At 37.7% G+C, this 19,564-nt stretch overlaps 1 protein-coding gene across 1 annotated transcript in view; it reads right to left on the bottom strand.

Annotated features, from left to right (window-relative positions):
* LOC136247445 (transmembrane protein 87A-like) overlaps positions 1-13,078 on the bottom strand; it is a 73,653-nt gene extending 60,575 nt beyond the window's left edge. The window contains exons 1-6 of the mRNA XM_066039163.1: positions 12,887-13,078; positions 12,671-12,728; positions 9,858-9,919; positions 4,101-4,202; positions 985-1,203; positions 390-495 (exon numbers count right to left, since the gene is read on the bottom strand). Coding sequence (XP_065895235.1) covers positions 390-495; positions 985-1,203; positions 4,101-4,202; positions 9,858-9,919; positions 12,671-12,728; positions 12,887-13,009 — 670 coding nt within the window. The 5' untranslated portion in view covers positions 13,010-13,078. The remainder of the gene's footprint in view (positions 1-389; positions 496-984; positions 1,204-4,100; positions 4,203-9,857; positions 9,920-12,670; positions 12,729-12,886) is intronic.
* Between the last annotated feature and the right edge of the window lie 6,486 nt (positions 13,079-19,564).

The following is a 19,564-nucleotide window of genomic DNA, read 5'->3' as shown; positions in this document are numbered from 1 at the left end:
ACACTATCCATCTCATGCTCTCAAAGGAATCTCAAGTCATCTGCACCTCAGTATCAACTAGTACAATACACATCCAGTTAGAGGATGAAAAAAGTGCTGAGATAAATAAAATTCCTCAAACAAATAAAGCTTATTTTCAAATTCCGCTAATTCCTCTAATAGAACACTCATTCACTCTAATAGAAAGCACAAAACCAACAAAAATCTCAGTCTCATTTGGGATGGAGAGTTCGGGAAACAGAGACACAGATACCCAAGAGTAAACTGTATTCTAATGCATGAATCCTAATGCTAGGTAGTGCAATCACGCATACCACCCCAACACATCACGAGGTTAAGACATGTCACCTACCTACATAAACAACTACAACACAATACAAAGTGCTTACATGAGAAGTTGAACTGCTCTACACTAGCTCCCTTTGGGTTAGTCGTAACCTCAACAGTCACAATATACATTCCAGTGTGTGTGATATTGAATAGGCTTTCGGTACACTATTGGTAGAAATAACATCCCAACATTAACCACAGTTAACAATTATAATATACATTGTATATGTAGGAGCATACCAGTCACCCAAACCGTCACTAAACAAAATCTCAACTCTAAACAGCAAGCAAGCTGAACTGATTATCAGATCAGCTTATAAATCGGCCATCAATACGGGGACATGTACCCGTATCAATAATCAGTACAAGAACTGGACATTAAAATGTTCTAGAACATGAATCCAAATAATGATTCAGTCTGCCACTATGTATGCATGCATCAAATTATGCCATATATGGATACATACAAAGGTCTCAAAGACGGAGATACATTAGGCAGGTCACTTTTACATAAATGATAAATTCTGTGGATTCACTGTAATACTACTACACTGTAGGTGACATTAATATGCAGTGACCTGATGAAACAAGGTTCACTGCAATGCTAGGGAATCACTTATTCAATACCACAATACTTGACATACAGATATTAACCTTATGTGTGGATCCCTGGGGGGTTGGTTGCTCAGAATTTTCACCAGGCTTTGGAGTCGATTCAACATTTTTAGAGGTATCAGAAGTGGTGGATCTTTTACTTTGACCAGAATCTTCTGATGTACCAGGATCTTCTGTTGTACCAGGATCTTCTGTTGTATTATCGTCTCCTTTTGTATCAGGCTCGTTGTCAGCGAAGCAACTCGGATCTTTGATGACCTACAGTACAAATATAGACACATCGTCACATCATTATTTAAATTGTAATGTAATATGCATGCTGCTGGGGATCAAGTCACCACTGGGTCTGGATTTTTTTCTACATTTTTCACATTTTAGTTACATGTTTCTGACTCCCTGTATTCACACACAGACTTTTAAGCTTTCTCACAGGTCCCTAGTGGGATACGTAGTATACACAGAATATTTCTTTCAGCTCACTTTAAAACTGAGAATATCAATTACATACTAGAGTTGATACCAATAGGCCATAGAGATAGGCAAATGTTTGGCTATCGTGATAATCACAATTGTTTTACTGAATGTCATGTAAACAAAACTGCTATCATTTAGTCAACAATTTTACTAAATTTTTATTGCTATGGTTGGGTGGGCAGCAATCTGCTTCAACTAAATCTTATGTTTCTCCACTAAACTCAGTTAAGTGCAAAGTCATTAGGTCAGTAAAACGAAAACATTAATTTCTGCGGTCGTCTACTTGTCAAACAGTAGCTAAGCTATGTACATCATGATTGCTCTGGGAACAGTTTCCGTATGGCTCCACACCATGAAATTTATAGGGCCTAAAACAAGCAAGCTATCGTCATGAAGTGCCTTGTACAAGCAGAAATCTATGAAGCACCTTTTCTCTACCCTATACAACAAATAGGAACTCTCTAGGATGCGTGTAGTGCAAGTTACAAATTTAGCCCTTCAGAGTGTACTCTTCCATTGCTCTTGGCACTATGGGGCTGGATTTGCTATTAGACACTATTTACTAGAGTATCTACCATTGTGCGGAACTATTTCTCTTATAACGTCTTTAGTTCACATGTTAATTCTACCCATGTCACACAAAGATTTGTAACACTTTTTTTATTTGCCACCACCAGGCGGAAGCGAGTATTAAAAATCGGCTTCCGCAAAATTGCAGCTTATTTACTACTGCTTACCCATCCAAAATTTGACAGTCGTATCTTGAAAAAACTGGCGACTAGTTTGTTTTTGTATCGAGGCTTGTAATAAGAGCACGCAGCGATCTCATTAAATTCTGTGATGATCTGTGCTTATGCAACAATCATATTCATTTGCAAATGACAGGAACTGGTGGTCAACCACAGTAATGATTATAGTTAAGCCTCACTGCTAATGTGATAGCTAACATTAACACTGTTGAAGCCTTATTAAAACTGTTCTGAGCCACTTTAAATTAAGTTCCTGTTAGTGCACACAAGATTTTGTCTGAATTGTGAGATTTAACTTCGTAGCTACTAGAGAAACACTGTATATAAGCTATAACTATCAATTTTATGAAGTAGGTACGTATGATTCACCTTTGTCTGGGGTTGGTGGAATGGCATCACGTGGTGTGCAAGGGTTAAAAAGACTTGACATTTGATGAGGATTACTCTGATGAGGCCAGTGGTTATTGACAAAAGTTGGTTCTTCATCATACACTAGTACTGAGCACTACAACAATATATTGCAGTATCAGATTTTAATACCATCCAGTTTTCAATTACTGTAAATACTGCGGACTATAAAACACAATTCTTTCCATAGCTAAAATAACATCCTGTGCGAAGAAGTGCATTTACAGTACAGTAGACCTTCGGTTATCCAACCCTCGTTTACCCAAAATTGGAAATGACTGTTCTATTAGAGTATTCTGAATACAAGTGTATGTTCTATTAGAGTATTTCAACAGAGCTCTGTATATAAATATAATTATGTGCTTCAGTTATCCGAACTATTCACTTATCTGAACACTTTAGCCATTGCCTAAAACAAATGGGGTTCAGATAATCGAGGGTCTACTGTACATATAAGTGGGTACGCAGCTATATTGCAATCAGCTTTCAACACAATTCTGTTGTCATTGACAATGTTAGAGTTGAACTACAGGTCTAAAATTGCATCAAACTAAGGCATACTGATAATTTGGTTATACCACAATATCAAGTTAACAATACTGTACCGTTTATGAAACCACTTAGCACTACCGTGCTGATCAGTCTGATGGTCAGACCGGAAATTGACAGACTGCTTCTTGGCATTTACTTTTAAATCATCGCAATACAGTGGAACCTCTCTTAACAAACTCCCCAAATTAAGGACACCATAGAAAAAAAACCTCCATAATAAGGACAAAAATTTTGGTCCCAACAGGTCTGGTTAATACATTTTTACCTCTGAAAGAGGAAAACCTCTATATTACAGCAAAATATGACCAAATATTCTGGGTCCCAAAATGTCCATAATAGTGAGGTTCCACTGTAGTATACTGCGATTAACCTAAGTTTAACCATTGCACTCGGTGTTTGCTCTTTTTTTTTGGGGGGGGGGGGGGGGGGGTTATTTGCTCCATTGGTAACAATACCATTCACGGTCGTTATGTCACGAACTAGTCGGATTGGTTCTGTCACAGGGTGATAAAATTATCGCTAGGTATGGCTAACTAAACTATTGCAAGGTTATCACACTTTGACACTCCCACACACTGGGATATGATGGTTCAAGACAGCTGCAGGTATAGTAAAGTACTAACATCACTCTTCCTAATGAGCTGAATGGACTCTTAGGGTAAATAACAGAGAAGGTTGGTCACGTTTCATAACAGTTTGACATGAATTGTGCAAACTAACATTGCAGCAAGAAGTAATAGATACAGAAAACAAAATGTTTGTGGTGGGCATTATTTGGAACGAAAAGTTGAACTTTTCAGATTGCATTGTGGCAGAAAGTATACCTAATACACAGCAACTATAAGACAACAACTACAAAAGTCTATATAATCCTCTGGACGCAGAGCATAGCACCTGAGGAGTGAGCACATGTACCCGGCTTTATTATCACTAGCTTTAACTGCCAGTACAAAAATGGTAATATGTACATACCCAAGTTTTATTAAAATCGACAATGTCGTTTTCTGCTTTAGTTGAAAGTTCTCTTGTATAGCTGTTTGAACATATGACGAAACCTGCATCCATTTCACCATCCTATAGGGATAAAAGGGCACATGAATAAGACCACTACAGAAACTGCTGTAATAAATTTTGCGCAAAAAAACAGCCAAGCTGTGAAAAAAGGGTGTGGTCTTCAATGGCCTGAATGTTGTAAAGTCAAAGGTGAATGGCTACAATGATAAAAATTGTACTCATCATCAAAATGTATATCATTGCAGCCATTTCTCAGCCGCAACCTTTGATTTCCCAAATTTTCCACCCAGGCTAAAGGCCTCACCCTTTTTTTTCCACAATTTGGCTGTTCTTGTGTGATTTTTTTTGTATATTATTGCACTCTATATGGCCCAAAGCCAGCCATAAGCTGATTTTCGGAGTTTGCTTTTACCCAAAGACATTTTCCGGTGGTTCACAACAAAAAATACACCATGTAAAAAGGTATACCACCATCTAGGACTGTTCAGAATCCTGTGTAACAACCACCCTGGTGTTCAAGGCATCCATCAGGATCAATCCAAGTGTAGTTTGAAAGTGAGCAGTGTGTTGTGTTGTGTGGAATTGCTTTATAGCATGCAAGGTCATGTGTAACTTCTGAGGAAACAGTAAAGTACATGTATGAACCTTGCAAGGCTTCATAACTGCCTGTATAGATATACTGATGTACCTACTCCTGTTATTGTCTACTCGTTGAGGCTGCAATGACTGTATTTCTGGTCAGGGACAGTTTATTACTGCCCTTGATTATGTAGTGATGTCATAATAATTATATAATAATTACCATCCTCCATACTTTTACGTGGCAAATAAAGTAAAGTGGTATCCAAAAAGGCAACCTTAGAATAATACTGTATATGTTACAATATGATTGTCATGTTTTATAAAGTAGTTGTTAGCTGTGACCTGTGATGCCAAAGTTCACTCTGTTATGCAATATCACTCTCTAATAGTGTTGCGAAACAGTATGGAAAAACCGGTTATTAACCAGTATTGTCTAGGGCAAGCCAATTATTGGCTAAGAAACCTTTAAACTGGTTTTGCCCACCCACTTGGTAAACCATAAATTAACCCTGCTGAAAAGTGTTAACATCATAACATAACCTCAAAGCATGTGTAAACATGTGATTGTAATAACTGTTGTTGTAAGGCAGGATGTTGATGGTCACTTTGGTACCACCCTAAGGCTTCCAACAGGCACATTTAGTACAATAACAGGTCAATATCCACCTTCCAATAACCGGTTTTAGTAAACTTTGCAGATTCACAGCACTACTCTCTAAATATATGTGGTACTAGCATTGGTACCTGCCCTACGTGCAGGACCATCTCCACATTAAACATTTTAATGCCAGGAAGAGGGACCAAGCATTAAACACCATCACTGCTCATGTAGCTATGTAGAGTACATGATGATGTCACATTTTTAAAGAGCATGAGGTTTCGTTATGCCATCCTGCTGAAATCAATGAAGCAAAACACCAAAGTTTATTTGTGGTTTTGACAGGAATGTAGTTCAATTATTCAATGCGTCTTCCCTACCAGTGACTTAAACGTGCTGTAAAGAACAAACAAAACTTTCGCTGCTTTACATGCAAGACAACTAATGTGACAATAGTATTACTGGGAATCAAGCATAAATACTAGCGTCAATTATTTGCTGTGTAGCATGCATGTCGATAGTGCTTTTAAGTACATGATCCTTATGCAGTAAATACAGTGAAATAATCTTAATAATGAGCATGTAAGGCTAATTAGTTAACCTGATGTGAGCTAAGGCAATTGTATATACAGTATACCTACATTACATTATATACAGGTGGTGTACACATGGTACAGTTTCAGTTTCTACACGATGTTTACCTTACCAACTGTCACAAAGAGAAATGAACTTGGGTATAACTTAAAGCCAACACAATTTGCAAATATAGTTACTGCATGGCAAACAAAGGTTCAGAACTTGTCCTATGCTATGCACTTTGTTGCAGTGACACATACAATTCTTGTCATACAAAAACCCAGTTTTAAAACACCTGCAGTGTAATTAAGGTAATGTACGATCATTTAGAGTGAAAGCATGTAAGCAGGATTATAGTGAAACAGTTGTGCCAGGTCAAACGCAGTTCCTCGGTGTAAACTACGGTATCTGCATGGTTCCAGTATTATCATTTTTCAGATGCACAGTAGTATCTGTCCAATCATGCAAGCTGCCTATTTACTACAGCAGTAATGAGGTAAATCTTAACAAACAGTTTGCATGTCAGTGCACACCTATGCTATGTGCTTAAAACAAAGATGTAGATATTCTGGATACTGGTGAAAGAAGCTATTACCTACTCTAATACAACACACTGGACCAACACACAGATGGGCAAATATGTTGGCAATTTGCCTGCCCTATCCCAAAAGTGCTATAAGAGTCCCAATGATGTGAAGCAGTTAAGCGTTAGTACTGAAAAACTGAGCAAAAGAGTTTGTAGATGAAGACTTGCATGGAACAGATAGAACAAAAAGTGCATCAAAAAGGTCCCAAAAGTGAAAAAAAAGTTATGACCTAGGCAGGGATTGAGCCCAGCTTGGTTATGGTTAAGGGAGGTGCACAAATCGCCACAGTTGTTTATCTGTGGTTTTGACAGTAATGTAGCTCAACTTTTCGGTGATCCTTCCCTACACCAGTGCCTTCATCGCCCTATAAAAGCACATATTGATTTGTTACAACAACACTCGAGTTGCCTGATGATGTGTGTTTAATTTTGCTAAGGTGCCGCATCGATACGTACTTTGCATGCCAAGATACGATGAGCTAAAAGTCGTGTTTCAAAATCGTGTGCACAAAAAGGTATTGAGTAGAAAGAAAAAAATCTGCCAACACCTGGATTCAAACCCACAACCTCTTACATGCTAGTCAGGCGTTCTACCACTTGAACTGTATGTGCTGTGGTTTTCAAAGGAATGTTGCTCGAGTTTTCTCTACACCTTGGTCTTCTACGCACTGTAGAAAATGAAGGGAAGCACGCGTGAACTTGTGATAACAATCTTAGAGTAGCCGGATGATGAGTGCTTCATTATCAGCACAGATTGTGTCAATTCACAGCAAGTTTGGTGAGTAAGCGGCGTGATGGACGGACGGCTTTTCAGCTTTATATACTGTGTATTATCAGAACATGCAATATATTGTTAGCAAATATTGACTTGATCAAAAACATTACGTTTGGTTATTCTATAAAGGAGTGATCATTTTTACCTACATAGCTCATGTATTTTACTACATTGAGTGGTTATGTGGTAAAAATTTTAAGATTCATATTCAAATATATGACACTTAGGATATTGAGCTTGGTGCCATATAATGTACTGGAAAGCCCTGAAAATGTTGTATTCAAAAATCACCACTCTACCAACTTCTTTTACTTGTTATCTCTAGATAGGAACCATCAATTGAGGTGGGGTTTGCACTAAAATGATTCTAAAAGCACAATATTTGCCACACAAAAGAATCTAAGGAATGTAAAAAAATTTTAATTTGGTTGAAAATCCCTAGTTAAGGATTTGGGTGTTCAGTATGAAATTCCCTGGTACAAAGTTTTTGACATCTGCCACCTCTTGGTGACTTAAAATTGTATTAGAGATTCTTGACCCTACGATTTACAGTTGGATTTTGGTTTGTAACTCTGTAGCTGTTACTTATTTACATTTCAAACCATCAAAAGGAACAGCCTATGTAAAACACACACACAGCGATGAAACGAATAGCAATTTTTACTATTCGAATAGTTGTGAACAAAACAACCGAATATTTGATTATTCTTTAAGCTTATTATTCTATGAATAAGTCCTGAAACCTTTTGTTAGGGAGCAAGGTAAAGTCTAAGAGCTATTTCTAAAATAGAATTTTTACAGCAAAGATACATCACTTCATTCAATATCTTAAGTTTCAAGGCTGGCTTTTCCATCGGAATACAGTGTACAAAATGCTAACGATTATTTGAATAGTGTGTTAACAAATCGAATAGTGTCACATCGACCAAATAGTCAAATAACCGAATAATCGTTTCAGCAACACACACTAGTGGTGTGCGATATAGGATATTTTCCTATCACGATTATTGTACGCAACATATCATCAAGAGTTTATAATATACACTCTTACTACTTTATATTATGAACTCTTGATATCATGATGATATATATCACAATATACAACTCATCACTCAGCTAGTGTATTTACACTGATAACACTTGTAGCACTGATGTACTAGAAGTATAATACAACATGGTACATGTAATAGTTGTAACACGGGCATGAGGGCTTTGCCTGATATGTATGCCCAACTGCCCACAGGCCCGAGGGCAGATGGCATATATGTCAGGCAAAGCCTGAATGTCCCATGTTACAGCTAATATGTACAGGGCAATCAATCACCCAAGCCAATACGAGTGCAGCCATTGGATATATTATATATGAATATCTAAAAATTTGATTATGGGTCAGCAGCTGGTACGTTCTGGTTATGATCAGTTACGATGGACGGACATATCCCAGAGATATAACGGAGAATTTTTTTTTCACAGAGAATTTCAATTACATGAGTTTAATGTTTTAATCAGTGCTATTGAATCGTTTATGGAAAAAGTATGGAGTTCACTAAAAGCCTAGATAGGTAAGCTTGCTAGTAGAGTGGTAGCTTTGTGATGGGGGCGTGTCCATATTCGAAAATGTGTGGAAATGATCGATGAACAAGCTATAGTACTAGTTCTCATCTTAGCTTAACGTTTTTCAACTCGTAGGATGGAGAGGATAACAAAACGCTCTCCCTCTGAGTGGTTTTCATTGCAAAATCCGCATCGTGCATCCTAATCACGTGAATATTAAATGATCTCCACAATTGATTTCGGCCTCAACGTCTATATAATCACTGCCCAGTTGTAGCCCAGGCTACATACGACATAAGAAATGTAGCCTAGGCGGCTCCTTTGATCTAAGGTGTGACAGTGTTACATGATTGGCATACAACATGGCAAACTCATTTATCAAAAAAAAAGTACAGTGTACAATGACATCTTGGGTACATTTAATCCTAAAATTTAAACTTAGGCTTATATCACGATATAAAGATTCTATATCATATCGCGATATAAAAACTTTAATCATGATATATATCACATATTGCACATCACTACACACACTACGCAAAGCCTTCAGCCGTGCGGTCATGCTGCCCAGTAGCCAGCACTGGAGCACCTGTGCACTACTCAGGCGTTATCAGTTAGCACAGGCATACCCTCCTGGGGCAGGACTAGTAGCCTGCAGGAGAGTGTAACATGTCTCACAGGTGAAGATGTGGGCACCCGAAGTCCCACCTGGGCCGTCAACTGCCATATCAGACATGGACAGTTGGGCATTTGTTTCCTCAGGTATCCATTGATGCTACAGCTGAGTGGTCTGCTATCCCAGTTGGCACCAGGCCACCAGGTCCGCATTTAAACAGCTGGGTAGACTGGAGCAATGTGAGTAAAGTTTCTTGCTCAAGGAAACAACAACAGCACCAAAGTGGCCAGCTGGGAATCAAACCTGAAACCTTTTGATTACCAGGCCAATACCCTAACCACTTGGCTATACTGCCACACAACACACACACAACACACACACAACACACACACACACACAAACACACTACACTACACACACACACTTACCCCAATATTAGCACATGCATATTCATACATAGTCACTCTGACGGTAAACGTCACATCAGGAGCTGTATACAAAATATGTTCATATGAGCACATAAATAAACAGCAGTAAGCCTTATCCAAAATGACGTTACACAAATTTTCTATTTGGGGGACTCACATTTTGGAGTAATTTTTGAGTATTGCTACTAATGGCAATCAATATTTTGAAGATTGGTAGAAACGAGATATCAAGGCGAAACTACCAGATCTGCTTTTCACAATAAAGAAACAAATAGTGCTTCTACTCAACTTGGAAAACCAACTGAAAATTCTAATCCAGCAATAGATTTTATACCCTTATATCTATACCTGTTAGTTATAGGTCGAAATCTTCTTCCAGGATTATATATTGATTCAATTTCTTATTAAGCTCCATTAGGACTCACATTCAAATATGTTGGAGTCCCCCAAATGGAGCATCTGTTTGCAATTTCTGATGTTATTTGGGATAAGGATAATGGGTAACCCCACACTAAAAGATGGACCAATGAACGGTACAAACACATTTCACATAACATATTTATACCAAAACCTGAACCTACAGCCTACTTAACCACAAAAAAAAAGTTCTATTGATCATGAGAAATGAAGGAACCACACTATAAAAAGGTTTTATTAAAAAGTACTAACGAAATAAAGGATTGTAGTAAGGTGCTGCCTATCAGAGGCTGGGTCTCAAGCTTGCCACAAGATCAACAAAGAAATCTTTGCTGAGCTATTAACAGCATTCAATAATAAAGCATATAGAGAATTGAACTCAAAAACAAACAAAACAAGTTGATGTTGTGCTACTTCTAAAAACCAGGCGCCAAGCAGCTAGCTAACTCATCTGGAATAACTATAGACAGTATACACTACTATGAATTAACCAACTATGTATTACTACTTTACAATAGGGTAGTTTGATAATATAATTAGCTATTTCTCGTATTTCGTAATTCATGAAATATTCGTAATTCGTTCAATTACGTTGCTATGCACTGCTAAGGAAGCGTTTGTTAAATAAACCGCTTTAACCAACATATTACGCACAAAACTATCTTCTAAACTGTTTTATAGTGTGACTAACGTGTTTTTTCCCACAAATTCTCTCGACAAAGCCTCAAAGCTGCTCTTCATTTTCGTTCGCGTACGTAACGGATACGCCCCCTTTCAACTCGAAGCGATAGGCTATTCCTGGCAGTGTACGAGGCCTGCACCGTTGTTTTTCAGTTGCTAAATGCCTGAAAACCTCAAGAGGAAGGTAGTCTGAGGAAAGTCACCACACCCGTATTTCAGTCCGCCGAAAAGAAACCACCTCAGAGCAAAGTTCACCTGTGCAGAAGTTTAATACAGACTTCATTTCACTTTTACTTCTTACGTAAAAGCTGCTTTTACCGTTATTAAACGATTTTGCTCACGTGGGTGCGTACGGACAAACATAGGTAGATAGGTAGATAGGTAGATAGATAGGTACACACACACACACTTTTACGGAAACAATTACAGTAAACCAGGCTCACGCCCACAGCCGGCCTTCGGCCGGCTGTGGGCGTGCGCCTGGTTTAAAAAAATAGCCTATATATGTGAAGGATCATCATATTTACCCCAACATTCAATTCACAACATTTTTGACAAATAGATCTATGGACTTTAATACAAACAAAGGAAACTATACTAATTTTTTTGAATAAGGAATAGGATCGCTGAAAAAGCCCATGAAACATCTCATGGTGGCAAATGTTTCAACAAAGGAACTCACCAGCCACATCACCATATGTGACTGAATTTGACAAAACAAGGCTTCGACGCACAAAACTTCGTTAGGAGATATGACGATTTTAAGTAATCATTGTGTAATAACTTCCCAGTGCCTACAGCTGTGCAAACAAAATTTGCACCAATTATTCATCTATTTACTAGCTATAAGTGAGTGGGTGTATTAATTTCTGATACCCAAAATTTGCCCTGTTTTGGGCAGCTTTTTTTGAGCGGCTAATAATATCACAGGTGGCAGTAATAGGGTGGGAGGGTGGGGGGTGGGCTCAATATAGGGGTATAAAATGAAGTAAGAAGCCCAGTGAAATCCAGAGGCCAAGTTTGGGCCCTCCATGGCCCTCAAATCACTCCAAATTGACTGGGAACACTATTGGTGAGCTCTCTGTGAAGTCCCAGTTCACCACACACCATTATCACAAAGCCATGGCCATTTAATGATGCCGATCTCCCACTCGTGGCTTGACAGGGTTGGAAGAAAGCTGCTACAGAAACCAGACTTGCCAGTGCTGAAGGAAGTACAGTGTGGAATATGATAATGTATTAGACCAGCAATCCATTTCTGGTAAAAACGTAAGTTTGATTTTGTGTGTGTGGAAGCCTTGTTATATGAAATCTGGTCACATAAATGCTTGCGCGCATGTTCCTATAGTCACTTGAGAAGAGGTGCCGCCATCCTGAATTCTTATCACATGACCCCACATCATTCGATAATCACATGCTGAAAATGATTACTCTTTATTCAAGCCTCATAGCAAAGCCATTTTTATAGAGAGATAATTTACGTTACACTGTAATATTATTGCCATTACCACAACATTATTACGCATTACAAAATGGTTTCATTCATCTAGCTTCATCAAAAGACCGGGTGCTAAGGTTTTTTACACAGTTCACAGTTAAAATCTCCTATGCTTAAAATCACACAAACAGTACACCTTGCTGTACACACAACACAACTCTAAGCTACAACACACAATAACATAATTTCCCACAGCAAAAAAAACCATATCTCTTACTTGCTTTTGCATTTCTTATACATACTGTCCCGCCTTTCTGTAGAGCTAGGTGATGGGTCTAAACAAAGTAAATTCTAATTAAAGCACAACACGTTAACGAATGCGAAGATAATCATTCGGGGGAATACTGTATCCGTACATCTCACATTACTGCCAACGCAACGAAACAAGTCAGCAGTACAATAGAATGTACCATCATAGTACCATATTCCTTACTTGTGAATTGTTCTTTGACTCGATCACCAATTTAGTCCTGTCAAATTTTCCACCAGTAGGAATTCCACACACTGCGCTAGCGAAGACGATGACAATAACGGCGAACAAGCGAAGGAAACTCATTCTGAACAACAATCGCCCGCCTGGTTGAAAGTACAATACAAGATGACGTGTTACAGGCGCTTATAGTAGTGCGCGTTACAATGTATAGATGATAGGCGCTTACGCGCCTCTACTCTCTATGTTGTCAGATGGAGTAGGGGATCATGCTGTGCCTTTCTTCAAGAGAGAACCATCTTTGCACGCTGATGTTTTAATGCATGTCTCCTTTATAAAGCAATGGTTCGCCCTATTACACTTATGGCTAGAGTGGCCCAATTTTTAAATTTTCCTTCTTCCCATCAGTGATTAAACTATGGAATAACCTACCCCAGAACATTGTTAACGCTCTCACACACACTGAGTTTGTAATGATTTGGACACTTTTATAATTACACCTGTGCATTAATCGTACATGATTTTCCTGCACAGTGACACAATATAATAAGAGTTCATAATAGCCACGGCTACTTGTATTTGTATGAACTCTTGATAATAATAATAAATGATTTGATGAGAAGGAACTCCTAAACTATGATAATGATTTGGCCAGTTTCTTTGAATGTTTGTGCTGTGGTGAAAGGAGTCAAGGGCATTCTAGCTCAACTTTACATGTTTCATTATGTATAGTATGATGCCAGTTAGGATGCCTAGCTACAGATAATCAAAAAAGTCCCAGTACCCACTGGGTACTGGAGAATTGCTAGCTCTCATGCTGTCAGCTGGTAGTCGCAGTCTGCATAAGTGTGAGTGCATCAATTGGCTGTGTTATAAGAAGTTCCTGAGGCCAGGCAATGCATGTGAAACTTGATGTAACATAAATCTAAAGATGGCAGAGGTATGAGCTTTGTTGGCTGAGTAATTATAAACTGAGAGAGCACTTTGTTTATCAACATTTCAAGTTCACAGCAGTACAGAGGGGGTATCAGAGGCAGCATAAGGATAATTGACCTTGATGATTATGGCATGTAGTTTATTTTATTTATAATTAATTAAGGCTTTACAGCGAAGGTCTGTAGGACACTTTAAACTTTATACAGTCTAGCTTGATCACATGCATACCAGCACACAACCCTTTGTCATGATAATGGGTTCAATTTACCACATCTGACTCAGGATCCAAAGGGCAGGCCCAGTGCCACTAACAAGCTATTTCACCCTCCAGTATACTTTATATATACACTGTAAAAACTAAAGTTTCCCCTGGGCACACCAAAATGTCCCAATACAGACACATTATGAATTACCATTACTGGAGGTTGCCACCTTTGATTTTGCACCCAAGATTTTTACAGCTTATAGCAAGTTTTACAATTATTTTATTCCAAGCTTAATAAGTCTCTTCATTATGCTTGATTTTATAATATTACTACTTCCCTATGTGTAGGACCATGTCTGCACTAACTAAAAGTCGTAACTAAGCATTAAATATCAGTCACACAGCATGCATTCATGGTGATCACTTTTAAGCCTGAAAGCTCATATTGCGGCCATAGCAGTGAACTAAGCTAAGACAAATATCATAATGTGTACAATTATGTTTACCACACAGGTGTGCACGTGTACCTGTCCTAATTAACATGCAGGCAATACTTGTAACATCATTCATCGACTTTAACTCACTGATATCAAAACGAAATCAACATACACTGTAAAAAAATTAGTAGTGAATTTCACTACTAATTTCTGCCACAATACTCACTATTTTTGTATAGTGACGTTCACTACTTTTGTAGTGACCTTCACTACCTTTTTGTAGTGACCTCACCACATTGTAGTGAACATCACTACATGGTAGTGACATTCACTACAAAATTTGTAGTGAACGTCACTACACAAAAATAGTGAGTATTGTGGCAGACATTAGTAGTGATGTTCACTACATTTAGTAGTGACCTTCACTAGTTAGTCTTTACTGTGTAGCATTGCTACCTGCCCTATAGCGCAGGACTTGGTGTATTGTGCATGTATATATATGTTACACATTATAAGCACCCTTTGCATAATATCTCCATATTATAACTGTATAAATTCAATGTAATGAGAACCAAGCAATGAACTTCAGTACCATTTACGTGTGTACATTAAACACATTAGTTGTGACATGCATTGTACACTGAAATGATGTAAGCACAATGATGTATAGGCAGGTAAGCTTAACAGCAGAGCTATGTGTAGCTATGCCTAAGCTAAATTATATTACCACACAGGTGATGATGTAATTTAGAATAGCAGGACCTGTCATGCAGGCTGTGACCCCCTAGATAGAGCATGTTCCGCATGCTAAGTGTTATTCCCACACTATACTACTGTAGCTAGTTGTATCAGCCAGTTGTTGCTTTTCTTATCAAATCAGCTATTAGTAATGCCCATGCATGCTAGCACCCCACTTCTGAAATCCTAGATCCGCCCCTGGTATATATTTGTATATGTTATACTACAGATATCATGGTATTCAAAATATATACCAAAAGATATACAAACTTAGAAAAGATGTTATAGTGCGAGGTTTTCATAATAGGTGGTTTGATAAGAAAAGTGACAACTGGTTGATACAACTAGCTACAGTAGTATACTAGTATAGTGTGTGCATAACTCTACATACATGACACATTTAATTTCTACATGTTTGTGCATGGAAGATTCCTTTTTGCAAACACTCAATTCTACTTACTTCTTCTAAGTTTTAATTAGTTCAGTAGTGAAGTCTGTACTCAAACTATGTAAACTGATGGTACCTATATAGTAAGAAACAAAAAGCAATCAATCATCAGAATTATGTAGTGGGGTGACTTAGCAGCAAATTTTGTCAAAAAATGTTGGGATAAAAACAGCATAATGTGAAAGTTGAGTAAAGGTACACTGTTAAAAATACAGAGTAACCACCACTCTGAAGAGTTCCCAGTGTAGGGAGGATTTAACACCCCACACAAAACAAACTAGTGAACGTCACTACTAAATGTAGTGAACGTCACTACTAATGTCTGCCACAATACTCACTATTTTTGTGTAATGACGTTCACTACTAATTTTGTAGTGAACGTCACTACATTGACCACCAAGTAGTGATGTTCGCTGCAAAAAGTAGTGATGTTCACTACAAAAAGTAGTGAATGTCACTACTTAAAAGTAGCGAGTATTGTGGCAGAGCCAATCACTACTAAATTTTTACAGTGCATGGAGAGTAACCAACACCCTGAAGAGAATAACCATTACCAGTGTTGGGAGTAACGCGTTACATAAGTAACGCGCGCGTTACAAAATATTATTACTTTTGTAGTGACAAAGTAATATAACGAAATACGTTATAAAAACAGGTAATATAACTCAAGTTACTTTACTAACAAATGTAACGCATTACCTAAGTAATATAATTACTGTAACGAGTCTAATATTATGTAATATTATTACTACAAATAACGAAGTTACTAATCTCGTTAGTTATCCTCTGAGTAACGCCTAGCTACAACGAAGTAACGAAGCCTACTGAATGAAGCTTATTCACCAGCTTCTTACTTATAACCAAGATTTGCGCATTGTCCCACAGCGCAATCACGTAACGTGATAAGGTGGTAGTTTCACACGTGACAGCTTAAGGCTGTGGACACAAAGTAATATAATATGTAATATTATTATAGTTACTTTATTTTATGAGTAATATGTAGCTGTAACTAAATAGTTCAGTTGCAAGTAATATGTAATATGTAACTAGTTACTTTTACAAAGTAAATTGTCCAACACTGACCATTACTCTGAAGAGTAAGTGACACCACCTTCAGAGCATGTGTTACTCCCCAGTTACTCCTTTAGAGTAATGATTACTCTCCAGGGGTGTTAAATCCTCCCTACTCTGGGAACTCCATGAGAGTTGTGGTTACTCTTCATTTTAACAGTGTATACAGGTATTACTAAATTATTTGACGTATTTGCATTAAAATCATTGCCTTATAGAGCATTAATTATTTTGTAACTTTTAAAACAGGCTATTAAAGCAATTTTAGGTAGTTGGCTGCAGGTTCAAGGCTGCCCAGGTCCAGTCATGGATTTTTTCTCCTTCTCCACCTTTTCAAACACGCCTTATGTAACAACTTTAAACAGGTTGTAGGACCAGTTGTCCTACAGACCTTCAGCACTTGTGTTGTAAAGCCTTAATAATTAACTAATAAATAATAAATAGTTGATAAAAATCCATACAAGTACCTAAATTGTTTTTGATTTTGCAGTATGAATTCACAGTGGAACCTCAGTTATCCAGATTCTTGGTTAACCAAACTATGGAAATGACTGCTCTATTAGAGTAGTGACTGTTCTATTAGGGTAGTCGAAACTGCTGATATTTAAAAAAATTCTTTATGCTTATTTACACAGTTTCAGAGATACGGACCTTTCAGACTTATGGACTACCCCTGGTCCCAATGGGTTTGGATAACTAGAGTGTATTTCAAATTTTACAGGTGCAGTTGGAAAAGCTTTCGTTACTCTTTTGAAGGTACCAATTTTCAAGTGTAAAAGTATGTACAGACACAGTCTAATAGAAACACTAAATATTTTTCACATCTATGACTTTCTACAGCATAGCCCCTGTGCCTTTGAAGATTACAACTACATACTGACCTGAATGGACATTCCCTTTACCAGCTTTCTGGATCTACCATATACTTTGCCTGTCTGAAGATAAAAAGTTTTACATAATATGTTTACTATTAAATAGTTTTATGGCTTTTTCAATAACATCTTTATTGTCAGGTTCTTTACATGTAGTATGATTGGTAATTATTTGTTTTTATTTTATTTATTTATTTATTTAGCTATTTATTTATTTATTTATGTACTTTTTATTTATTTATTAAGACTTTACAGCTTGAGTGCTGAAGGTCTAGACCTGTAGGACTCCTTGTCCTACAGCTTGTCTAAAGTTGTTACAGAAATTAAAATGTCTCCTTATCTAATATGAAATATGTAACATGAGTAAGGAAAATGTTGTACCAAGTTTGGTGCTTTTATCAAAAGTAAACAATTTCTTTTGCTTATAGTTACTTCACAAATATGTACATGAGAAATACAAATGTGACTGGATTTGGTCTTATCGCCCATGTCAGCAGATTCAATTTTTTTGCAAAGAACACAAAGATACACATGCATGAATAAACTATCTTTCACCATCAAAAAGACTTGAGTGGTCTGCTATTGCTGGTTGCTTTTCCAAGCCTAGTGGTGATCTGTACATGTGGTGTGGGGCCTTAATGGAGCTCTGGGAATGGCTGTACGTATGTGGCTTTACCGGACTCGGGCTCAGTGTACAGCTCCGTGTTGTTGAATAAAGACCTGTGCTGTGAATTTCCTTTCATTTAAGCCAGTTTTGAGACCTGAATGGCCCATAACTTGGTCTATTCATCCCAATGGCGGATCCAGGATGGGGCATTTGGGGCAAATGCCCCCCCTCCCCTCGTGGAGGAGCCATACTTCTGATTAAAATGCTACAGGCCAAGATCAGCTTATATATAACTCACGAAAATATGCACATTTTATTAGCATTTATTACAAATTCACCTGAAATTAAAGCAAAACAAAGCCAAACTAGCTATGAAATTGTCACCCTGCACCTTCGTCCGTACTAAGCGCCTCTAAAATAATTGTCGTTCTGCTGTTGTTTAAGACCTTCAGAGGCTTTTAAACAGCTTTTAAGACTTCACAACCATCTGCAAAGGCCAAAATGGTAAAAATCAACAGTGAGATACTACCAAGAGGTGTATTATTTGTTGCTTCAAAAATGCAGCAACTAGCTAACAAAAGAATCTGCAGCTGACTCTTCCCAACCACCTACAACTTGGCCTGTTTGTGTCCCTCCCCTTGCCAGGTCCTGCATCCGTCCCTGCATCCCTACGCATTTCTTTTCAATTTACATGTGAAAATTTGGAATTTGGTACACATAGCTGCAACCATTGTCGAGCTACACGTGTACAACACACTAAATACTTATAACTGGCATTTCTCAATTGGTGATAAGACTAGTTTTCCAGACTTGGTCACAAATGTGCTGTAATTTAAAATTGCTTGTACCTAAACAATACCAAATGGAAATGAATAACAAAAGAAATACAGTACAAACAAATACCTTTAGCATGTATTTATACTTTATACATATCCTCACCAAAGTTCTTGTTAGGACCCTGTCCAGGTTCACCTTCATTATTTTCATCAACACTTGGTAGTGTATAATGAACTCTGTAGGTATGTATGATATACGTAAAATACTGTCCCATGCTGAATGGTTTATGTGGTGATAATTCCAGCCCTACACTTTATTGTGAATACAGGCTAGGAGCACTAGATGCTAAACACATTTCCAGCATGTCAAATAGTATATGGTCTATGCATCTTGCATGTCTTGGTTAGTGTTGTACTGATATACCGATACTTATCATATTGATAGCTACTGATATGGAGATTTCTGTCAATGTTGGTGGGTCGCAATATTGTTACCAAAGCAGATACAATATAGTAACATAAAATTGAATTGTCTTAAGATACTGTACTTTGCCATGATTGAAGTGCATTACACCTGTTATATGCAGCAAA

The sequence above is a fragment of the Dysidea avara genome, chromosome 2 (genome assembly GCF_963678975.1).
Source record: "Dysidea avara chromosome 2, odDysAvar1.4, whole genome shotgun sequence".
NCBI lineage: Eukaryota > Metazoa > Porifera > Demospongiae > Dictyoceratida > Dysideidae > Dysidea > Dysidea avara.
The sequence above is the reverse complement of the archived record's forward strand: the minus strand, read 5'-3'. Positions and strand labels throughout refer to the sequence as shown.